The sequence below is a fragment of the Pelodiscus sinensis genome, chromosome 1, assembly GCF_049634645.1.
Source record: "Pelodiscus sinensis isolate JC-2024 chromosome 1, ASM4963464v1, whole genome shotgun sequence".
Classification (NCBI taxonomy): Eukaryota; Metazoa; Chordata; order Testudines; family Trionychidae; genus Pelodiscus; species Pelodiscus sinensis.
Window position 1 is genome coordinate 237,934,649 of NC_134711.1, and position 24,223 is coordinate 237,958,871.

At 44.1% G+C, this 24,223-nt stretch overlaps 1 protein-coding gene across 6 annotated transcripts in view; it reads right to left on the minus strand.

Annotated features, from left to right (window-relative positions):
- The window catches only part of ATP11A (ATPase phospholipid transporting 11A), a 235,335-nt gene that overhangs the window by 49,258 nt on the left and 161,854 nt on the right, over positions 1-24,223 (minus strand). For all 6 annotated transcript variants that reach the window (XM_006138951.3, XM_025179410.2, XM_025179411.2 and 3 more), the window contains exons 8-13: positions 21,115-21,165; positions 15,782-15,846; positions 9,818-9,899; positions 7,881-8,031; positions 1,698-1,895; positions 206-379 (exon numbers count right to left, since the gene is read on the minus strand). In XM_006138951.3, the coding sequence (XP_006139013.2) occupies positions 206-379; positions 1,698-1,895; positions 7,881-8,031; positions 9,818-9,899; positions 15,782-15,846; positions 21,115-21,165 (721 nt within the window). The remainder of the gene's footprint in view (positions 1-205; positions 380-1,697; positions 1,896-7,880; positions 8,032-9,817; positions 9,900-15,781; positions 15,847-21,114; positions 21,166-24,223) is intronic.

Genomic DNA, 24,223 nt, shown 5'->3' on the forward strand with positions numbered 1-24,223 from the left:
TTTATTAAGTGGATTCTCCTGGATATTTTTGTTATGAAAATAAATCCCTTAGACTAAATTTAAGAGGAAAATATTTATATTGTGGTACAGTTCCACCAGAATCCCACTTCATTTACTAAAATATTTGGGATGTTATAATGATACTATTCTTTTCAACATAAAGATCAGCCCCTTTTCATATTTTTTTTAAGAAAGAGCATCGTACTTTCCCACTTCCTCCTGGAGAAGAGTCAATCATATCAATGCCTGTGCAATCATGGAGGATTTGCCCATTACAGATGACATGAGGTATATAAACATGCCCTTCAATGCAGCATTCTACGAATTCCATATTGTTCTCAGTTAATGTTCCTGTTTTATCCGTGAAGACATACTCAACCTGCAAAGAAATACATTAATTAAGGAGAATTGGATATACTGCCAGATACTGAGAAGGTCTCTCTTTATAACTGAAGTTGTATAATTTTCAAGCCCTTAACTCAGGGTTGGGCAATAATTTTTGCCCGGGGGCCACTTCAAAATGGGAAGTGGAGGAGCTACCCACCCCCAGACCATGATTGGACTGGGGGTGAGAGAGCCCCTTTGCCCCCTTTTCCCACTAGGCACCCATGCCCTGGAAGAGGCTTGGCATGCTCCCCCACCCCCAGGCCAATCAGGGACCTGGGGGTGAGGGAGCGCAGGAAGCCTCCTCCCGCCCTGCAAGGAGCACGAGGCACTTTGAAGCGCCGCAGGCTCCTCACAGGGCTGGGGCAGGATGAAGGAAGCTTCACGCAGCTCCCCCGCCCCCAGGTCCTGATTGGCCTGGGGGCAGGGGAGCAGCAAGGCCTCTGCGGGTCAGATCCACCCGCTTGGCAGGCTGGATCCAACCTGCGGAGGCCTTTTTGCCCACCCCTGCCTTAGCTGGTGGCCCTCACCGAAGAAGAGCAGTGAGATCAGAATCTGAACCATAGCAATAAAGCAAAAACAGAGAAAACATAATGATATGGTTACAGAGTAGGCCTAGCAACTTTATTGTTTACCTGAACATTAGTTTTATTTCATCCTTCCATAAAGATTTATGTAATTCAAAAACCCACAGCAGTTTAAAAAAAGGTGACCCATAGCAGGAACAACTGATATGTCAGACTACTATACCAGCTCAAAAGTGGGGTAAAGTTGCTTGAGTTTGGGGTTTGTTTTTTAGTTTTTGGATTTTTTTTGCATAACTGACAGCAGCAGTACCAAATACATAATTTAAAATAATGATATTAATAAATGTACAAGCAATGCTTTTCTTAATTACTATTGTTCACATTGTTTAAAAACCGTAGACATTGTCACGTACAGTAAAAGAAATAAGTTGGTCCAACAAAAGATATTGCCTCAGACACCTTGCCTCTCTAATATCCTGGGACCAACATGGCTACCACACTGCATACAATAATGAATGTGGGAGGAAGGACAGCTCGGTGGTTTGAGCATTGCTATGCTAAAACCAGGGTTGAGAGTTCAATCCTTGAGGGGGGCCATTTAGGCATCTGGGGCAAATCTGTCAGTGATGGTACTTGGTCCTGCTGTGAGGGGAGGGGACTGGACTCAATGACCTCTCAAGGTCCCTTCCAGCTCTATGAGATAGTATATATCTCCACTAAGTTCAGATGTGTTAGAAACTATTGATATATTTTTATCATCAATTAGAACTTTTATGAGGAGTTTACCTGCCCTAATTCCTCATTGAGGTCAGAAGTATTCACCAGAGGTCCTTCACCTGTGTCCTCATCAAACATTTCTTCATCCCAAGTGAGGAAATAAGAACCAAGAAACTTCTGCATTTCCACTGTGACATACATCGATACAGGAATAATGTAGTTGAAAAGAACCATGAACGCAAGGAAATCTGTAAATGCTCTAAGTATCTGCCAAAGAAACAAAAACAAAACATTGATTTTTCATATAATCGGTGAAGATTCGAAAATTAAAATAGTCATTTACAAGATTATCTTTCAAGTGTCTTTCAAACATTAAGTGGAACCATTTCAAAGAAAAATAATTTTAGGTATTCTCAACCCAAAGCTTAAAATTTTGCATCTCCATCACCCATTTTCTCTCTATGCTTCGCTATATAGTGAAGTCAGAGTCTAGCACCTCTTTCTATATCTCTTATGATTCCAACTTCACTACTAATCCAGCATGAGGAAGAAAGTGCTTTGAAGGAGAAACCAGCTTTCTAATTCTTTTTATAGGAGTTCACATTTAGAGTACATAATTTCCAGTTACCTATCAATTGTATTCAGTGGGTCTGACAGCCTCGCTGAGCCCTTGAGCAAGATGCGGATGTGGGAAAGGGGCAGGAACTCAGGTGAAAAGGGAAGGGCTTGAGTTAGACAGCTCTCAGGGTCCCCCAGAGAGCGCTGCATCTCCCCCAAACAGCCCTCAGCGCTGCCTGTAGCGCACACCACAGAGCTCTGACAGCAATTTAAAGGGCTCAGGAGTTTCAGCAGCTGCAGCAGTAGTGGCAGTCAGGAGTTGTAGTCCCTTCTGTATTGGTAGATCCCAGGGTAGTTGCCCTCTTTGCTCTCCTCCTATCAGCGGGCTTGATTGTATTACAAAGTTCTAGGCCAGATGATAAGCAACTCGTCATGGCCACTGCAGCTCCAGTGGGCACAGCTAGAGAAGCGTTGCATGTCCCTCAACTGGGACAGGTTCAGGTTCCTCTGCCCTCTAACCCCCCCCAGACAGAGTGAGGAACGCAGCAAACTGTGCATTTTCCCCTCACTCCCTGACAAAAGGGAACAGCCAGCAATGTCCCTGTACAAATGGGGGGAGAGCTGCAGCCCCTCCACCATCCCTAAAGGGCACCTTGGGAGTCAGAGGCTTGGGACTGGGCAGTCCCAGATGGGAGCCTGCTTGGTGATTCTGTCTCTTTTTCTGTTTTTATTCATTCCCCTATGCATGGGGCAGGAGCTTCAGCCCTCCTGCCCCCTGTGACGGCGCGTTGGGGGTCCCCCGTCTCCTGCACCCCGAAATGGCACAAACAGACTGCACCAGCCGATGGAATAGAGGAAGTTTATTGCCTCTCCAGGATACAGTACAGCACAGATGTAATCTGGTCACAGAGCTGGGCTAGGATGCCTCAGGCCCCCTTGAGATGGGGGAGACTGGGCCCCTAAACTCCAGCCCCTTTCTCTAGGCTGTCTCCTCCATGCTCCCAGACAGCAACTAACTCACCCTCTTCCAGCCCTGCCCCCCAGCCAGGGCAGCATTCCACCTTCCTTTGTTCCTCTCCATGGGGGGTGTCTGGCCATCCTGTTGAGAGGTCCCTTTGCATAGTGACTCATCCTGTTTTGCTGGGTCGTGGTACCCACGGCAACCAGTGGGGGTTACCCCAGAGCCAGCAGCATAGAAACCAGCCAGGTACCCCCACTACGTCACAGTTCTCCCCCCTCTGAGAGCGAACTGAGCAGGGTCACTCCGCTCGTGACCTAGGGAAGTTCAGGTCCTCTGCGTGGGAACCCGCCCTGGGGACATGGGTGCTCCCCTTGACTCGGGCCGGCCGTGGCGAGGCCCCACATGAGCTGGCTTCCCTCTGTCCACTCGCCGCCCCGCTCCAGGGCGACTGGCACAGGCCTGTCCTCGGGGGTCACACCCACCCTTCCGCTGGCCTTGATCTCTGGCCAGGGTCTCTCGGGCCGGGGCCATGAGCCCAGCGAGCCTTCTCTGGACAGCCAGGGCGGCTCCCACACCCAACGCTCCATCCAGGGGGGTCTTCCCCTCCCATAGCTCTCTCAGCGAGCCCAGAGGGTCCTCTATCTGGGGTAGAGACCCCCAAGCCGCTTTCCTACTGTCCTGGGCCTTCCCGCCCCTCTGGCAGGAGTCACAGGACCGGCAGTACCGCTGCTCGGCTGTAAAGATTCCCAGCCAATAGAAGTGTTGGAGCAGCCTCAGCCGGGTGCTCCGGATCCCCCGGTGGCCCCCAACGGGGACGTCATGGGCCAAATACAGCAGCTTGAGGCGATACTTTCGGGGGACGACCAGCTGCCGCTGGACCCCCCATGCCCTCACATTCCTGGGGGGAAGCCATTCCCGGAACAGGAATCCACGCTCCCACAGGAATCTCTCCTGGCCACCTCTCCCCCGGGGCTGAGCTGCACGGAGGCCAGCCTGGTCCCTCAGCCTCTGCAAGGAGGGGTCTGCCTGCACCTCAGCCTGGAATTCAGCTGCTGAGGCAGGTATCGGGACCTGTTCCCCACCTTTACCTAGGTCCGGAGTCCCAGCCTGGCTGGACCCCGTGTCCACTGGGATGTGACCCTGAGGACGCTGCCAGGAGTTCTTCCCTGGACCCACGTTGTCAGCCCCTGCCTCTGGGGCAGCCTGCCCTTCCTCCAGCCCCAGCCAGTTAACCCTGGAAAGTCCCCGGCCCTGGGACCTGGTGCACTGAGCCCTCTTGTGGCCTTTTTTCCCACAGCGATGGCAAGTTTGGCTTTGGGCTGTCTCTGTCCAGGCCCTGGCTGGTTCTCTGGGGCACAGACGACCTGTTCCTTGGGCTCGCCTCATAGTTGACTCCCTCCATCGCTCAGCCGAGATCCGGTCTCTGCGCGATTCCCTTTCTCTCCGGGGCTCCCGTTCACACCCGCACCGGCTCTCCGTGAACTCATCCGCCAGCCTCCCGGCCTCCTGGGGGTTCTCTGGTCTCCGGTCCTTGAGCCACAGCCTCAGTTTGGGTGGGCACGCTTCATAGAACTGCTCCATCAGGACCAGCTTGAGCAGCTCTTCTGCGGTCTGGGCTCTGACTCCAGACACCCACTTGCGGCAGTATTGCTACAGGCGGGAGGCCAGATCCACATAGGTCTCCCGTGGCCCTTTCTGTACCCTCCGGAACTTCTTCCTGTACATCTCGGGGGTCAGCCCGAACTTGTGCAGCAGGGCCTCCTTGACTCGGTTGTAATCCCCTGGCTGTAGGTCCTCCAGCTGACTGAGCACTCTGGCCGCCTCCTGGTTCAGTGCAGGGATGAGCTCCTGAAGCCAGTCAGCTGGGGGAACCCGTTGCAGTCCACAGGCCCTCTCAAAGGAGCTGAGGAACCCGTCTGTCGCCCATGTCCTTCAATTGGGCCACCACGAGCCTCTCCAAGTGTCTGGCAGTCCCGGGACCCTGGGGCCCATCCGCACTTGGCGCAGCCGGTGCCCCGCCGGTTCTCCGCTCTGCCATGGCCAGCTCATGCTGTCGCTGCCTCTCTCGGTCCTGGCGATCCCTTTCTCGATCTTGGCGCTCCTTCTCTCGGTCCTCTACTTCCAATTCCTTGATCCGCAGCTGGATCTCCAGCCGCCGCAGCTCCGCTGGGCTGGCCCCTGCCCTAGATGGGCTACAGCTGGCAGGCCTCCCGGGAGACGCTGTCTCATCTCTCCGGTGGGTTCCAGCGCTCCTCCCCCTCTCTGAGCCTGACACACTCTCAGGGGGGGTCTGGCTGCTTCCCCTGGGGACAAGATCCTAGCCCTGTGGCTGGTCATTCTCTTCCAGCTGGACAATCAGCTGGGCTTTGGCTGCTTTCCGCACAGGCAAGCCCATCTCTGCACAGCCCCACCAGCTCTGCCTTCAAGAGTCGGGCGTAGGCCATCTGCCCGCTGGTCCCCTCGGTGCAGACTCACCAGTCTAGTGCTGCAGCGCCCCACGATTCCCAGGAACCGCTTCGCTCTGTCTCCAGCATGCTTGGCTCCAGGGCTCTTGCTTCTACGGTGCCTTGTCGCTCGCCGCTGGAAGCTCCATCCACGGGGTGCAGTGCATCCCACTTCTGACACCAGTGTGACGGCGTGTTGGGGGTCCCCCGTCTCCTGCCCCCCGAAATGGCACAAACAGACTGCACCAGCCGATGGAATAGAGGAAGTTTATTGCCTCTCCAGGATACAGTACAGCACAGATGTAATCTGGTCACAGAGCTGGGCTAGGATGCCTCAGGCCCCCTTGAGATGGGGGAGACTGGGCCTCTAAACTCCAGCCCCTTTCCCTAGGCTGTCTCCTCCATGCTCCCAGACAGCAACTAACTCACCCTCTTCCAGCCCTGCCCCCCAGCCAGGGCAGCATTCCACCTTCCTTTGTTCCTCTCCATGGGGGGTGTCTGGCCATACCTGTTGAGAGGTCCCTTTGCATAGTGACTCATCCTGTTTTGCTGGGTCGTGGTACCCACGGCAATCAGTGGGGGTTACCCCAGAGCCAGCAGCATAGAAACCAGCCAGGTACCCCCACTACGTCACACCCCCACACAACTAAACTCTTACCTTGATTTAAGTTATGATAAAAGGAAACTGCATAAAAAATTTGGTGGTCCTAGCTCTTACTGTTTAGGAGGCGTAGTTGAACAAATGGATAAACACGCTCACTAGCTCAAACTCTCTCACATATATATTAGATACAGGGCTTCCCTGATTCAATGAAATTGCAAGGTATTCACATGCATATCTTAGCACTTAGATGTTTATAGATAGTAGGATTTTAAGCAATTAGAAATAAAAGACTCGACTGTGCAAACTTTACTCCCATTAGTGATGATGATTGCTAGAATTACTAAAATCACACATGTAAGGGAGTAAAGGTTGCCAAATCCATGAGAGGAAGGGCTTCAAACCGAGACCCAAAATTAAAAGCTACATGCTTAATACTGATTTTTCAAGTAACTAATACAGCAGCCTGCAAGTGGTTCACCTGCAGCTGGACTGGGAGCCGCATATAGCCTTTTGGGTAACCATTAAGCTTGCTCATCATTTACCTGTTTAAACAGCTGGATTCCTATATCCCTAGTGCTCAGATAATGGTAAAGCTGATAATTGTAAAGTGACAAAAATTGCTATTATCAATTAAAGGGAAGCAAATCTCCCTGGCTTAGTTGCTAATTACTTTTATTTTTAAATTAATAAGCAGCAGCAGCATTGGGCAGCAGCCAGCTCCCCAGGAGCAGAGTGGTAGGCATGCACCAGTTCCCAGGGAGCTGGCTGCTACCCCAGGTGTAACTGCTGAAATTTTCAGAGGTTACACTGTTAATCAATTACACACATTTTAACATCCATATACTATTTAAAAACACTACCTACAAGATTTTCATGAAATAACATTAATAAAATAAAAAATGTATAAAAACCAAAAAAGATTACAGGAAACTTCCATTGAACTTAGGGTCGTATGGAAGCAGGTTATCCAAAGACTTATAATTAAAATTAACAACAAACAAAACAAAAACAAATCCACATAGCACTTTCATTCCATAAAGAATATTTTAGTATATCAGCACCTACTACTCAGCATTTTAGAAGTGACTTTCAAAATATTCATAAATATATTTTAACTACAGTGTGTACTTCATGCAAAGAACATGGGGGCAAAGAGTCATTCATAAAAGTAACAGATTGGAAAAACCAATTTTTCATAACTTCTTAAAGTTATGCCACTTTGTTTTACTCCTTTGTCATGTTATACATACCACGAAGCATCATTAGCAATTAGAGACAGTCAATGTGGATCTGGTAAATGACACTTTTTCATGGTGGCCATTTGAAAACATGGTGGCCATTTGAAAAAAAAATCATATACTTTTAAAATTTTATAAAATATCTTTTTAAACAGAACATTTTCCTAATTCTATATTAATCCACCAAACACTTCAACTGTATGGTTTCCTGTTATCTATAATGTCACACAATCATGTATTTTCAGATTTCAGTAAAATGGAACTGCAACAATCTCAGGAAGGCTAAAGAAAAACTGCAAGTTTACAATTTCCTAGTTGCTGTATGTTCCACCCTTTTTTACATAAAACACCACAGTGAAAATGTGTACATCACCCTTAAATACCTTGAGAGAAAACTAAAATGTGTGATGTATATGTGTGTTATAAAAACACAGTAATTTTCCATACCAGATTTCTTTTCCTTTCCGACTCGGTTTTTTCATTATACCATGGTTCATCATGAGCTGGATCACTCTGCCAGATATACTTCATGACAGTATTTATTATTGCTTTACTGATTAGAATACAGAGGTATACAATAAGGAATACATTCATTGATCTAAAACAAACAAAAGAAACATCTCTTCCATTAGTATATAAAAATGTACAGAGTTTATGAAAACTTTATACTGAAGCTCCCTAAGTTCAATTAGTATGTTACGACACTAAATAAGTTCTCTGCAGTATTTCTCCAATGGAGAATAATATCACTAAGGTCTGGTCAACTCTTAAGTTTACCAGCATTACTTGATCACAAATATTATATACACAATTTACCAGCATCACTATGTGGGTAAAAGCACTACTGTAGATACAAGTACATTGGCATAACTATCCTTATACCAGAAAAGCCTATGCCAGCTCCCTGAAACAGCACAAACTATACTAGTTTAAGCCCTTTTACACTGCTATAACTGCATCCACACTTAAAGACCTGGTCTACACTACATGGGAAGATCAAATTACGTAGCTGGAATCGATGTATCTTATCTGCACTGTGGGAGGTTGATAGGAGTAAACGCTCCCCTAGGGTTCCCTTAATCCTCACGAGGAGAAGGAGTACCCGGCACCGATGGGGGCGCCCTTTGATCTAGCGGGTCTATATTACACCTGCTAAATTGAACCCTGGAAGATAGACAGTGGCAGCAATGATCTTCCGTGTAGTGTAGACATGCCCAAAGAGTTTTGCTAGTATAATTATACCAGTATAATCGCAAAACCACACTAGTGTAGATAAGGCCCTACTCTCATCTCAAAGTATCAGAACAAAAAGGTTATTAACATCAGTGATGGACATAATTTAACACTCTGAAATGTACACCTTTTATAATAGAAAGAGCTTCTTCACCACTCTCAGCAGTTGTGAAGGAAAACGGAAGAACACAAGCTCATCACCACAGCTGGTCTTAAGGAATGGCATCCTAGCTGCCACTCAGACACTGGGGTAAACTTTGGGGATATCTAATAGGATAAAGATTATATACAGTGATAATCCCCAGAATCTTTGGTAACAGACAACCAATAATATCCCAAGTAGATGCCACTCCCCTTATAGATGGCAGTGTCAGAAAGCAACAGACTCCCTTTTCAATAGCATTCTTTTTGCTTGTGTTACGACATCATTCATTTTAGATGAAACACAAAAAGCCTGCCAGAGACAGAATGGTAAAACACTGTATTTCCACAGTTTGGTTCCCTTTTGCTGTATTTTAGTATGCTGGTCCAAACTGAAGTACCTCAAAGGAGTTTTGTCTATTGAACTTAGGGTTGCCAGGTGTCCGGTTTTGAACCGGAGAGTCCAGCATTTGAGCTTTCTGTTCGGGAAACAAATTGGGAAAATATAAATGAGAAAATATAAATGTCCTGTATTTTCTAAATAAGATGTAATGTAGATTGTGATGAATGTCAAGTGTGTCCGGTATTCGTGTTGAAACCATCTGGCAACCCTAACTGAACTCAACATTAATTGCTAAAAATTAGGAATTATAAGGGGACATAGCACAATCTGGTGATTCTGACAGTGAATCTATGCTAAGTAGCAAGAGATACTGTACTCTGGAACAGGGAAGTACAGCAGATTTCTAAAAGGTAACTAACATTAAGAAGTGTTTGACATTGTTTTTAAAATATAGTCATTCATTCAAGATGGGAAACAAAAATCTAATGGGAGTCCATGTTGATACAGAAAGATGCCATTTTTACTAAGTCACTTTCTACCACCCATATTTTACTCAATGTTAAATAAAGTTTTAATGTAAACAAAAATGTGTATGAATATTTTTCAAATCCAAAGATACTCATCTCATCCCAAAATAAATAATAAAAGGACAATATAAAACCTTTACTTTTCAACAGCAGATCGTTTCTGTGATTTTGACTGATAATTTAATGCCATCTTAGTTTCCATGCCGGTGTATATAGCAACACCTGAAACCAGAAAAACTGTTTTAACAAAGGTTTTGAATGCAAATGTTAATGAACAGCACAAGATCAAGAAGTATATACAATCCTGACTTCAATTAAAAAAAATCTCATTGCTAGCTACATACTCTACCATTACATCATGCCTTGGCCATTTGAATAAAAAATACTGATTCAGGTGAAATTCAGAAATTACAGTTGTAACAAGTTGCTTACCATTGACCTTGAATCCACAACAGCTATGCCAGCTGCAGTCTGTTTTAGGCATCAATATACCATGCTCAATAAGGACCTCAAATTATGCCCTACTCTCAGAAGGGAATTTATCTCTGAATTTAGACATTTTTGAATAGTTGACATATCACGGAATCACATATTGGTGAATGTATAGACCTTTCTTCCACAGAGGTCTAAAAACTTTTGGTTTCTTTACCTGAGGGGACAGACATTGAGTGCTGTTACCTACTTGTTCAATGACGGCCTGAACCACCAAAAGGTTTGGGGCAGGATGAATGAATAACAATACTGTCACCTTTTCTGGGACAAAGTATCTCTTTTCTGCTCTCTGAGGAGTAAAGATGCTGGAGCATGCCACACAAGCCTGTCATGCTCAAGGATGGCACTGTTAATAGAGTGCACCACTCTGCTAGGTCCTGCACTGCGTAATATATCCAAGAGTCTGTAAAGTATTTCCTGAACTTCCTCCATAAGAATATGGAGCTTACCGATAACTTCAACAAATCTTGAAACCATTTTTAGTTATCTGGTGCAGAACAATGGACTTCTAGCAAAAATCTTCCAGACTCAGGCACATTGAGCATACCTGTACCAACAGTAAATGCACATAGTGGCTAGCACTAGAAGCAGCAACATTTGCATTTCATTTCTAATTCACATTTTTTCATCTTGAAGCTACACAACATTCTTCACAATTCTTTTATTGGACAAAATGCAACAGGACAAAATATTTTTGAATAGTCCAAATTCTAATTCTAAATTATCTGTCCAGCTTCAATTTTAGAAACTAAATGATACGTTGTAAGAAGTATTCTAAACAAGCCTAAACTACATGATGTATCCAAACACAAAAGAAATCCACAGATTTTGCTCTCTTCAGCAGAACCTACTCATTCATTTAGAAAATACTACAGTTTTGCACAGCCCCATTAATAACATCTTCAGAGAGTAAAGAAATAGAAAATTAGATACAGCAATTATAATCAACTGTAAACAAAAATGTGTTCAAGGTACATATTAAATCAGATCTAATGTGTACAGGGTCATAACTCATTGCTAAAAATAAGACACTCCAGTATGTTTCTGTGCTAGGATAGTTCCATACACTGGGTGTGTTATTAACAGGGTCAAGAGCAAATGCTCAAAAAGTAGCAATACTTGAGCTTGAGATGCATCTTTACTGAGTTTATAAAATAGTCTTATGAAATTTAAAATAATAAAAAATACAAATTAATTATACCAATTTCATTGTTTTTAATTCCAAATAAAGAAGTTCCTCAACACCTCTCCTCTAATAATTTCCTGCTGGGTTTTTTTGGAGAGAGAAAGGTAAAAAAAAATTAATTTTCTAGATTCCTTGCCATTCATATTATCCCCTCTTGAAAACAGAAGGTGGTGCATGATGAGAGATGTAGCCAGACCAAGGAGCCCACCCCATAGAGGAGAATGGGAACATGAAGCAACTAAAAAAGCGGTTTCTCGCATTGTGCAGTAACCGGGTTCTGAGAGAGAAGTGCCCCTGTGGGTGCTCCACTGTAAGTGTATTGGTGCTCTGTGCTTATAGTTGGGTCTTTTTAGCAGCAGTACCATGACTGCCAATGTGCATGTACGGTGCCGTCTCGCACCCTAATGATGTGCTGGCGTGCGCACATCATCAACTGTCCCTCAGTTCCTTCTCTACCGCGGAGAGATGTTAAAACTCCAAAGCAGAGGGAAGGAGAGAGGGTCATGGAGCACCCACAGCGACATCCATCTTGAACACCAGTTACTGAACAAGGTGAGTAACCTATTTTTCTTCTTCGAGGAGTGTCCCTGTGGGTGTTCCACTGTAAGTGACTACAAAGCAGTGCCGAGAATTTGGAAGGAGGGGTTTTGGACATTTAGAATGAGTGACAGATAGCACTGCCAACCCAAACTGAGTGTGTTGTGAGGCATACCTTTACAAAACGTTATTCCCTAGATAGGTATGCGCGGAAGCCCATGTTGCACCCTATGAATGTCAGCAATAGGAACATTGTTAAGAAAAGCTGTAGAGGTAGCAACTGCTCTGGTAGAGTGAGCCCTTATTTGGTCTGGGAGTGGTACTTTATTGATCGAGTAGCACATCTTAATGCAGATGACTATTTGAAGAGTCTTTGTTTGGAAATGCCTTGATCTTTGGAACACTCTGCTATTGATAGAAAAACATCTACATTGCTTTGTTCTTTCTAGGTACAAGACTAATGTGTGATGGATGTCTAAGGAGTGAAGATGAGAGGCATTGGCATGTGCATGAGGTTTTTGGTAGAAGACAGGTAAATACATTGGGTAATTAATATGGAACGGAGAAACCACTTTGGGGAGAAATTTTACATGAGGCCTAAGCTTCACAGCTTGTAAAATATTGCAAATGGAGAGTCAACCATGAGTGCAGTGATCTCGCTGATTCTCCTTGCTGTGGTGATGGCTACAAGGAAGGCAACCTTTATTGGAAGATGTAAAAGTGGACAAGTTGCCATTGGTTCAAAGGGATGTCCGGTCAGCATTGTAAGGACGAGGATTAAGTCCCAGGAAGGCAGTGTTTGTCTAAACAGAGGGAGTCCTTTCAAAAACCCTTTTGTAGTTGGGTAAGCAAAGACTGTATGTCCTTCTATTTGGGGTGTGGTTGCTTGATATCACTGCCAAGTGAGCTTTAATTAAGGAGACTGGGGTCCCTGTTTCTTTAAGGAAAGCAGGTAATCTAACAATCTTGGTACAGGAGCTGAGCGTGGTGATACTGAGTTGTCTGTGGTTGATAGAATAAAACATTGCCATTTTTGAGTGCAGGTTTTTCTAATGCTTGGTTTATGGCTGTCCATGATTAACTGTTGGACTTTTTCCGAATAGGTAGATTTTGATGTACCTAGCCCTGAAGGAGACAGGTTTTAAGATGCAAACTCTGGACATGTGGGTGCAGGATTCAGCCTGAGTCCTATGAGAGGATGTTCAGGACTTATGGAAGACAAAGTGGAGGAGCTATAGCCATCTGTCACTGGTAAGGGAACCAGGGTTCTCTGGGCCATGTAGGTGCTATTAAGATCACTTAAGCCCTGTCCTGCTTTTTTTCTGGTATGGGAGAAAAGGCATATATGAATCTGCCTGTCCAGCAATCCCCTAAGGAGTTCCTGCCTAGGCCCACCCTGGAGAATCACCTGGGGCATTTTGAATTGTGACATGTGGAGAACAAATCTAGTTCTGGAAAGCTCCACCTTTGAAATGTGGTATGCAAAATCTGAGGGTGGATCTCCTACTTGTACTTCTGAAGAATGCTTCTGCCGTGACATTTTGCAATCCTGGAAGACAGACTACCGAAATGTTCACGTGATGCTCAACGCACCAGTGCCACAGTGCCATGGCCTCTTTGCATAGATGATAAGTCCTGGCACCTTGACATTTTATATAAAACATGCATGCTGTGTTGTCCATAAGGATTTTACTGTTTTGTTGTGAATGAGAGGGAGGAAATGTTCGCATGCATGTCTGACCGCGCAAAGCTCCAGAATGTGGATGTGGAGCACTGACTCTGGTGGAATCCATCTTTCCTGAATCTTGTGGTCCTCCAGATGCACATCCCAGGAAGGACCTGGTATTGGTAATGGAGGGAAGGAAATCTCCTCATCCTCACTTGAGAAAGGTGGAGCAGAGTTAGAGGCGGTGACAAGCTGGCTCAGCCCCGCAAACACCGGAGTGGCATCAGTACGAAGAGAGGGGTTCCCAGGACCGATGTAACTGCCAGATCTTCCTATGTGGTCAAGGGGCGCAGCATGGAGAATACTGGTACCGAGGGTGCTGGCATAGTTTTGGTACATGTTGGTGTCTGTCCATGCTGTTGCTAGTACCAACAGCATCAACGTCTCTGTGCGTGACTCCAGTACCGTTTTCGTTGGGGACTGTACTGGTGGGTCTGAGTGGCCCGCAGTACTGGTCTGCTGTACTGGTTTCAGTGCTGATATTTTCAGTGCCGACAGTGAAGGAGCTGTCTTTTTAGGTTTTCAAGAGGAGACTGCAAGGCATGCTTTCTTAGCTGGCACTGCTCCTTGGGACTTGTCCGCACTGGACATGCCCGGAACCTGCCAATCTCCAAAAGCCAGTGCCAACAGTACCAAGGATGACTTTTATTGTGGGGATACCTTTTTAGTTAGCCTCTCAGTACTTGGAGATGATGTTTGCTTCCTCTTTGAAGTCATCTTAGCTGAAACATCTTGAAGCGGTACTATTATCCTTCGGTCCAAAATTGCAGGTAGGAGAAGTCTGCGGTGGAATGACTTGTGACTCTGATTTTGAGGCTGGCCTGATGGTCTTCTCCATCATGAGAAATTTTAGCTGCACATCTCTGGCCTTAAGAGACCCGGAGGAGAGCTTTTTGCAATGGTGACACTTCTAGGAGGAATGATCCTTCCCCAGGCACCGAATACATTGAGCATATCCAGCCAAAGCAGGGATGGACAGCCTGCAATTAAGGCATCTTTTAAAGCTTGGCATAACTGTAGGGCTAAATAGAGGGAAAGGGGTTAGAAAGAGATCGAATTTTCTTTTATTTTTAAGGAAATAGGAAGGGAAGATACCCAAATAACTCTAAAGGAAATGCTATATAGATAAACTATGCTCACAACAATCTTATCTGAAGAAGTGAACAGGATTGCTGCTGGGTTCCGACCAAGCCTGATGCGGCTGAGAAGGAACTGAGGGACAGCTGAAGATGCATGCCTGTCTGCATGCTTGCTATAGCGCGAGACGGCACCACACATGCAGTGTCGGCATCCAGTGTCGGCTGCTAAAAAGATCCAAATATAAGCCCAGGGGTGCCGAGACACCTACCAGTGTTCCCTGTAAGCTGAGTGGCAGCACAGCTTTACAGGTGATTAATCAGCCCCGCCCAATCAGAGGCTCAGAGTTCCATGCATAGAGTTGACTGTGTGGAGCTGATTTATCACCTGTGAAGTTGTGCTGCTGTGCAGCTTAGAGGGAACACTGACACCTACAGTGGAGCACCTACAGGGACACTCCTCGAAAAACTACAACTTCCATATTCCATTTTTTTCCAGTTTTTTTGGTGATTGGTTTATAAACATAAAACTGAAATTTTCAGCAGAAAGCAGAAACTTTATAGAAGGTAAAACAAGTTGAGATGAAAATCTAATTCTCTGTTGAATAGCTGTTTTAAGAGAAAATGTTGGTCAGCACTACGTCGATTAGGTTGGGGTAACAATTCTCCTGACCTAGTGATTTAGCAACAGAGACTGAACATTTTCCAGTGGTTCATTAACTGATAACACAATTGGGCTTTTGAGCACACAGTGATAGACTGTCACATCCACAGCGAACCATCAACTTTATGAATCAAAGCTACACATTTACATGCAGAATTTAGGAGTAATTTCCTTCCAATGTCTATTATTGATAGCGAATACTCAGAGATTACTATAAGAAACAAAGGGTGTCACTGCTCTTGTATGTCAATTGTGATTGTCTCAGTTGTTATGACACAGTTGCACTCTGTGGTGCAGATGTAGTTCAGGCAATGCAAGGGAAAATTTATGCCCAAGTAATTATAACTATAGATTTCAACTTGATTTAATGTTTACATTTTAACTGAGAATGCATTTTCAGAATGTATTAATTCAAATATTTACCAAAGATTCTCTCTGTGTTCTTTAAAGTAGCTCCTCTAAGAAGCAGATTTTCAGATCCTAAAGGCCTACAAAAGATAAGAATGATAAAAAATATGGTAAGTGTTCAGAAAGAGAAAACAGATTGTTATGAAAAAGTCACAGAAACATAACAGACAGCTTAAGAAAATAATGTATCGCTAATTTGTTTAAATGAAAGTCCACAATTAACAAGCAAACAACATTTGCTGTTTTCATTTGGGATTTTTTACTAAATATTTATGGTCAAGATTTTTAGATATATGAATTGCTAAAGTTAAGCTCTTAAAAATTCATAAACACCTAATAAAGTAAGCTGATTTACAGAAGTGTTGATTATCCAGCAGCTAGTGCTGATTTCAGATTGAATTTGGACCATAAATCTCAATACACAAAGATAACTGAAAAAATGCATTATGGAGTTTGTTTGAATGGTACTGTCCAAGATATACATGCCATATTGTAATCAATTTATTTTGATTTATTTCTCACTTCTGAAAATTGTACAGTCTATTTTTGTTCCCTGATTACGATGGGAAACTTTACTTATAAAGACTGCTGCTTTCAAGCTCTTTTTCCCTCCCATAGCTGCAAAACATTTGATTGAACAAAAGAGTTTTTAGCCTCAGACTGTTATAAGAATGCTTACGTCATCCGAAGATTTGATATACTTCAAATATCTTAAGAGAAGCAAGTATTTTTATAATGCATGCTGGGAATCTGCACACGAAATATCAGCAAATCATTGAAAACTATTTTATCTTGTTGAATTTAAAGACTTATTTTGCTTAGTCCTTCACGGAAACCAATGATGAAGGAAGTTTTAATTTGAGTCAACACTGAACTGTAAGAGTACTTAAGAACTGTGCTAAAAGGTGCTAGGTTTTAGATGTAAAGCCTGGACCTGACCTGATCACTTGTAGATATTTCATGACACTATCAGGTACTTCTGTTAACAGTGGTGTCTGTACCATTTGTATATGGGAAGGTTATTTCTGGTACTCTTATTCATCATTTCTCTTTTCTCCTACCCTAGCTGGCATAAGTCTTCTGGACATCATTCAGATGATACCAAAATCAGGAAATAGGAGGAAAATATCTGTCAAACCTAGTCAGTATATAAACCCCAATCTACCCCTCAAGAGCCCGAGGGGGAGGTGGGAACGATGTAGAATGGGAGAAGACTATAATGAACAGTATTACTAATGTCATATATCCTCCTTCTCCCACCCTAACTAGCAAAAGATCATAGAGATAGCAGATGTCATCCCAAAGGAGGGTTTACATGTAGCAAAGGTTGGAAAACCAACTAGCCAAAAAAGCATCAGCAGCAAATAAAACAACCTGCCAGTAGTGACAGCTGAAAGCGGACAGCTATGAATAGATGATCACTATCCAAATAGAAGAGGCAGGACTCTCAACCGTCCATGCACCAGATTTTGCCATCCAAGAACATACCACAAGAAGAGTAACACATACGATGCAAGGACAAGCTTTTCACAGTTTGGCTATGAAACAAAGCTATGAGCTTTGGTTATGAGACATAAAATACAATATTTCACCTATAGTATTTTTACTGGTAGCCTTGATTTTATTGCATGTCTGAAAGCAAAGCGAACAGTTGCTTAGAGTTTTAGCCATGAACTATATTGAAAAGAGAAATATTACCAATGCAGGAATCTTTTTGAAACTTGCCTATAAAATGCTGTGAAGATGCACTGAAAACAGCATCATAACAGTTCATCCCTGTGACCAAGTCTCCTGGGCAGCAGGGTGACCTAGTGGTTAGGTCCCGGAATTAACTGTCGGGAAAGGGGTGCAGACCAGTGCCACTGGTGCCCCAGGCCAAGGAACTCCGACCCACTATATTAGTACAGTCCTTTAGTTTGGAGCTTGGCCCCAAGAATCCACCCTCTTAGTGAGGGTTTCTAACAGGTTCCCCCTCCTTTGTCCCAGAGGGCGTGAGGTGGAGGCTTACAGTCTCTGGTAGCTGTACAAGTAGACAGGCTTGGGTTCAGGTCCTGCAGACAGCAGAACCACCCTCCTGTCTCCTTGCTGGTCAGGCCCTATCTGACCCAGGCTCCTTCCTTTTATCCTCCCTCCAGGCCTGGAAATGGCTGCAGATAAAGCAGGGAGGGGTTAGCTGGACAAAAATGCTTTGTTTAACCCCTGCAATACCAGGCCCTCTTCTCTTCATTCCCTCACAACCCCCAATCTCCAATATTCAGCAAATTAAGATGCACTAATCTAAGAAAATGCTGTCATTGCTGATTACTTCCAGTTTCTGCTCACAAAGGGCACTCAGCAATTTTCTCTGAGAAATCTACAATATAATAGATCAGCTCAATCACCATCCCTCATGGCTAGGTGCTTGGATTTGGAGAAACATGGTTGGTCTCAGATAGCAGTTCTAGTTCATTTTCCATCAATCAGTTTATAGGTCAAATGTAAGCTCCATTTTGCCCACTTCTTCCTCCTGTCTTCCCTATCAAGGCCCTCACTACAGAGGGAAAGAGGATCTACCTCCTATATATGCTTATGTCCAGGTCTCAACCCAAAAATAACAAAAGCAACAGGATAAAACTTTTTCTTTTGTGGCTATTTGCAGGGAGCCAGTAACCAAGGGGCCACCCAGGGCTTTGCATTCTCAGAGTGCCTCCTATTAAGCCCTCTGATTAACATCAGTATGTGACTGCAGGTGTGGCAATTCTCTGGAGTAATGAGCCCACTGGATGAGGAAAACTCCTGCTATTCCAGCTCTTCCTGTTCCTCTCTGCTTAGCTTGTCAAGGTGTTCTGGTTCCCTCAGGATACCTGTGTGCCCCATTAGATGTAAGTGCTTGCACAGGTCTAACTGATCACATCTGAAAACAGGATTGCACAACTGTATCTGAGAAGCCTATTTCAGGTAGAAAAACAAACTATTGTAACTTGAGCAAACTGGAAATGCAAATCAATGAGACAGTGAATTATAAAACCCCGCAATGCGATTTTTACAAAGGCACTTCAGTACACTACAGTGCCTTAAGACCAGGCTTGTCCTCCACTTATGACCCCATTTTACCTTTTGCTTGCTTTGGAGGATAGGCCCTTCAAACAGCATAGATTCCAAGGCAGACCCTGGCCTTCCCCACCACTCTGAGCTCATTTCCACTTTCATAATCTTCAGAGCTTCCTGCTCCTTCAGGGGCATTGGCTTTTTCATCCCCTCCCCGCAACTCTGTTAAAAAGTCAGTCCAATGTGATGCTTCCTCCTCTCTGCAAACCATGGGTGAGAGGTACGCACTGCACTTCCCTCAATCTTGTGGGGATACCTGCCTCTTAGACTTCTCTTGAATCTAGGAAATTATTAGTAGTCTCTGAACCAACATGCTGGAGTTTTGGGTTATCCTATGTGACCTGAAGTCCTTTTTCTAGCGCATCCTGTCTCCTTGCTGGTCAGGCCCTATCTGTGGGATTGAGGAAAAGGAAAAACTTTTGGTGGAGCCAACCAAAGTCACCCTTAAGCAAACTCAGAGATAGCTCCTTCAGGCACTGCTGGCTACTTTCTACAGATGTTAGACTGGACATTCTCTTCCCCTCTCCCTTCCCCTCAGAGCTGTCTATTTGCTTCAATCCCTTTACTTAATCTCTTCTCCTCAGTTTAGCTCTACCCCCTTCCATTCTTTCTGTTCTCAATTCCTTCCTTTGATATCCACTGTCCATCTCCCATTTAGCTACCCCCCCCCTCCACACACATAATAAAGCCATGGACTTTGCTTGCTATTTGCAAATGAAAATTCAGCTCACTTTGCTTGCATATAATTACTATTTTCCTACCCTTTTTTTGTCTATTTAGATTATAAACTACTTTAGGGCAAGGACAGCCTCTCAATCTTATATGCAGTGTTTAGCGCAGTGCCCCCCCCCCCCCCCCAAGGGCTACATAATGCAAATATCATCCAAACTGCAGTAGTATACATGAACAGGCAGTACAAATATGTAGCTCCATGTTTTTTTTCCTTCTCCATTTTCTCTACCCCTCTCAGAACTGTCCCTCTCTTAGGCCAGGGAAGCTCCTGCATAAAGTAGGAAAGTGGAGCCTGCACCTTGAATCTTCCAGCAGTTGCCAGCAGTTGAGTCCAGAACAGTCACTTGGCTTGACTACAGTGAGACAGCCATACTAACTGCATTTTGGAAAGTACTCCTGTCCCCAAACCATAGGGAAGTTACATTGGCCTGAGATACATATCTTTCTCTCTCTCAAATTTTTCATTATTTTAAGAAGCTTTGTTGTTATAGGAAACACTAAGTTTGTGACTTCCCAGTGTTATGTGCAATGTGAGACTCCTAGCCTGCAAACTCCTGCCTGTGTGAAGTCTTGTTGATTTTGACAGCCTCTGTCTATGAGGTAAGATCAAAGCCCCAGAAGTGCAATGTACTGATAGTATGAAGGACAAAAGCATATGACTCCTGTTCTCTGGGGTTCCTCAGAATAATGAATCACGTTTAAGGTTGAGGTCCTGATCTTCAAGTCACTCAATGGTCTAGGCCCCATATACCTAAAAATTCCTTAGACATAGGCCATTGTTGACAACTCTACTCCTGAGGCAGAATGGAACTTTCTATTGTATGGGTGAAGCTCATCTTGCAGGAGACAGACTGAGGAATGAACTCAGTACCATCACATTCTATTCCATGTGCAAGCTGCATTTCTTTCACCTTGCCTTCTTTAACAAAGCAATATCTATATTAAAAAGAAATAACTAAGCCTATCAAAACTCTATGTAAACAAAAAACAATATACTGCACACACAATTCTTCCCCTGCAGAGAAGATGAGAAAGAATTAACTGCATGTGACAGATGGTAGTCATGTTGCTTAATGTACTCTTAGAAACTGCTGAGATCCTACAGGGAGAAGGGCAGCACAAGAACCTACGTAGAGCAATACAAATAGAATAAAATGAAGCTATTTGAGTAAACAATATCTGAAATATCTATAAATCGTGCATGCAAAACAATTAGGGATTGTAAACAACACTATAAAAATACTCTAAATCAATTATTAAGCTTACATTCAGACGTCTAATACAGACAACCACTAAGTGCTATCAAATCAGATTACAAACCTAATATTCAAAAGAAAATGTAACATAAAAAGCTTATTGAATAGAGGAAGCATAAAATATTGACTATACACAAAAGTGAATTTTGTAAACTTTTAAAATAAATTCCTACAGAAAAACCAAAACACCATACTTTTCCCTCAAGATCCCCATATTCAGATATAAAAGAAACCTAGATATTACATGTTAAATAATTCCTCTCTCTCATTTACCTTACAATAGGTTCATTGCTGTCATGGTAAACATTTATTCGACCAACGAATCTGTAAGAGGAAAGGTACTTAGTATCAATGCCTGTTATTAATTTATTTTATACATAAACACATGCACACAAGCACATACAACTTGAGAAATATTTGTAAAACATGTTAAAAATATGTATTTATGACAATCTGAAACTTAGTATGCACAGAAACTGCATCTCACTTCTAAAAATGTGCAAAAATACAGTAAGTTGAAGATTATTTTTTTTAAATTGTCTGTGAAGGCTCTACATTCTATAAACAAGCTCTTAATGAAATGTTAACAGTTCAAGTTGAAATTTTCCATTTTGGGAGTCTACCTTTCTTTAAGAAATTTCAGCTTACATGTTTGGCTACTTCCAAAACTGAGACTAGAGTTGCCAGGTGTCCGGTTTTCACCCAGACAGTTCGGTATTCAGGTCCCCCATCTGGTAAAAAAAAACAACAGAAAATACCGGACATATGAAATGTCTGGTATTTCCTGTTTCCCTCGGACAGAAGCCCAGCGGGGACAATTTTCCCCTGTAGCGTCTGGCGAGGGTGGGGGAGTAAGGAACACGGGAAGCCCAGTGGGGACAATTTTTCCCTGCTGCTTCTGGTGAGGAGCGTAGGGCATTTAAAGACGCAGTGCCTTTTTCTTTTTTTTTCCCCTCAACAGAATTTTTTCCCAGTGTTTTTTTTTGTGGGGGGTGGTATTCAGTATTTTTTGTTAAACCATCTGGCAAGTTCATTAAATGTTATATAATAAAGCCTGAAAATGTGGGTTATTAAAACATATTAAACTTTTTGCAAACTTCACTTTCATAAGCCAGCATTGAAGACATCAGTTATAACAGCGATAACAGCGAGTCAGTTTTAAGTTTGTATGTAACAAAGGTGAAAACGGTTTGAAGGTGATTTGTGAATCTCCTGATTAGAGAGCATTTATTAATTGATTTTCAATTCCTGAAAGAGACTTTTACTTACCGTAACTGTAATTTTTTGAAACATGAGGCAGCTGTGTATTCCACAGATATGGCCTGTGGGCTGGATTAGGCCCACCAGGCCTTTGGATCTGGCCCATGGCCTGCCCTCCTGGGACCCTCAGGCAAGCTCCCTATCTGCCACAGTCTCAGGTCGCTCAAAGCAGCCGATTGCTCCATGTGCCTTTTTGGCCAACAAGACCTGCGATGATTGTGCTGGTGGTGGGGAAGTGCATAATGTCTTCCCCCTCCTCAGGGTCGAGAGGCACGTGGAGTCTTGATCTGGGACTGCGGCAGGCAAGGAGCCTGCCTGAGGGTTTCACTGAACTGCTTGCTCAGAGCTACCTAGGTTAGCGCCTCCCGTCAAAGCCTGTATCTGGCATCTCACCTCTTCCCACATCCTGTCTCCCTGCCCCAAGCCACCACACCCTTCTGTCTCAGGTCACCATACAAACCCTCTGCACCTCTCTTCACCAAGGTCACAGCTCCCTCCCAGACCTTGTACACCCCATTGTCCAAGAATCCTGTCCCACACCCATTCCCACCTCCTTGATTCTGCAACCCCTGCTGCACAACAGTCCCTTTTCCCCAAGCTCCTTTCTCTATCCACCCTCTATCCCTTACCTCACACCCCCTCCACAGAAAAGTGCAGCCATTGACCGCTTACCTAAATCTTGGAATGCAACCACCCATCAAAAATTTTTGCCCACCCCTGGTATTTAGGTCCATGCATGCCCAGCACCACTGGAGCTGAATAATTTTTGCCACCTGTTGCAGTCAGCAGGTGTGCATTTGTGGCCATAACCCCTCTCCCAGTTAAAATGATGTGCCTCTGCTCTTGCTGAATTTCTCCTTACTAACCATAGCTGGAGCCAGAACGCTATGTGGTTAACTTCACAATGCCTTGGTTTTTTTTTACTTAATTGTACTAATTATACATTGTTAGCTAGTACCCTTAATAATAGTGCTAGATAGCCTTATTGTTTTCCCAGGTAATGTGCTCACCAGGGTCTAGAAGTTGTGTGTCGGGGATGGAGGTATGCAATCCCTAATGGTGCTTCCCTATTTAGGCAAGGCTCATAACAAAGAGGCATTTGTTTACAAAATGGACTCAGGTAGTGAGACATAATCTCAAGCAGGCCAGGAAGTCTGTCTCAGTACCAAGACCTTGCGGAGGATTAGAAGCTGCACTCAGTCTCGGTGAGTGGTACTGGTTTGCACTCTGGGACTGGCCTATCACTGAAGAGGTGACACTACTGCCCCTTGGGTGTGCCAAGGACAAGGCATAAAAACTAATCAATACCATTCCAGGTTTTACAGAGACTCTTCTTCCTCTTCCAAGATGGGTAAGGCTATTGCCCCCAGCACACTGAAAGGAGCAGATCCTTCCCACTGCTCCCCAAACCTTTTCAGGGGCATGAGAGACCCCATACCATTGACTCCAGTTCCGGTCACAGAACATTCATTGGATCTGGTATGAACAAGGGTAAATGTAGCAGTGCATGTTTCCACATTGGTGGCATATTATAAAGGTGGCAGATCTCTTTTGCCTTTATATCCCCAGCTCCATGTTGGTCAAGGAATTTGCCAGGACTATGGCATTCTCACCACCTGGATGGGCAGCTGAACCTTGGAAGTGAAGCCAATGCTGAGCTCAGCACACTCCAGAGTGCTTTGCAAATAGGCAATCAGAGTGTATCAGTTCTGCAACAAGGAGATTATTGCTCTGGTAGCAGATCTCTTCCCTGGAGCCCAGAACCATCTCATGGACCACCGCAGCAGGAATTTTAACTCGAGTCATGAGTGGTCTCTGAAGTCCAGTTTTCTGCAAGACATCTTCACTACTTGGGAAGCCTCTTCTATAGAGGTGATACACAGGATTTTCCAGCTACTTGTGTGCTGCAAACACTGATCAGCATTAAGGCGCTGTCCAGAATCAATAGTGCTGATGTGTCACCATTAACTGAAGCAGAGAAAGATTAAGATTTGGGTTTTATGTAAATTAATAAAATTGGACGGGCAACAGAGAAACATAATGTTAAGGTGCATATAAGGATTTATATAGTTAATAAAGATAGTTTCAAGCAGTTCCTGCTAGGGAAAACAAGATGGCAATT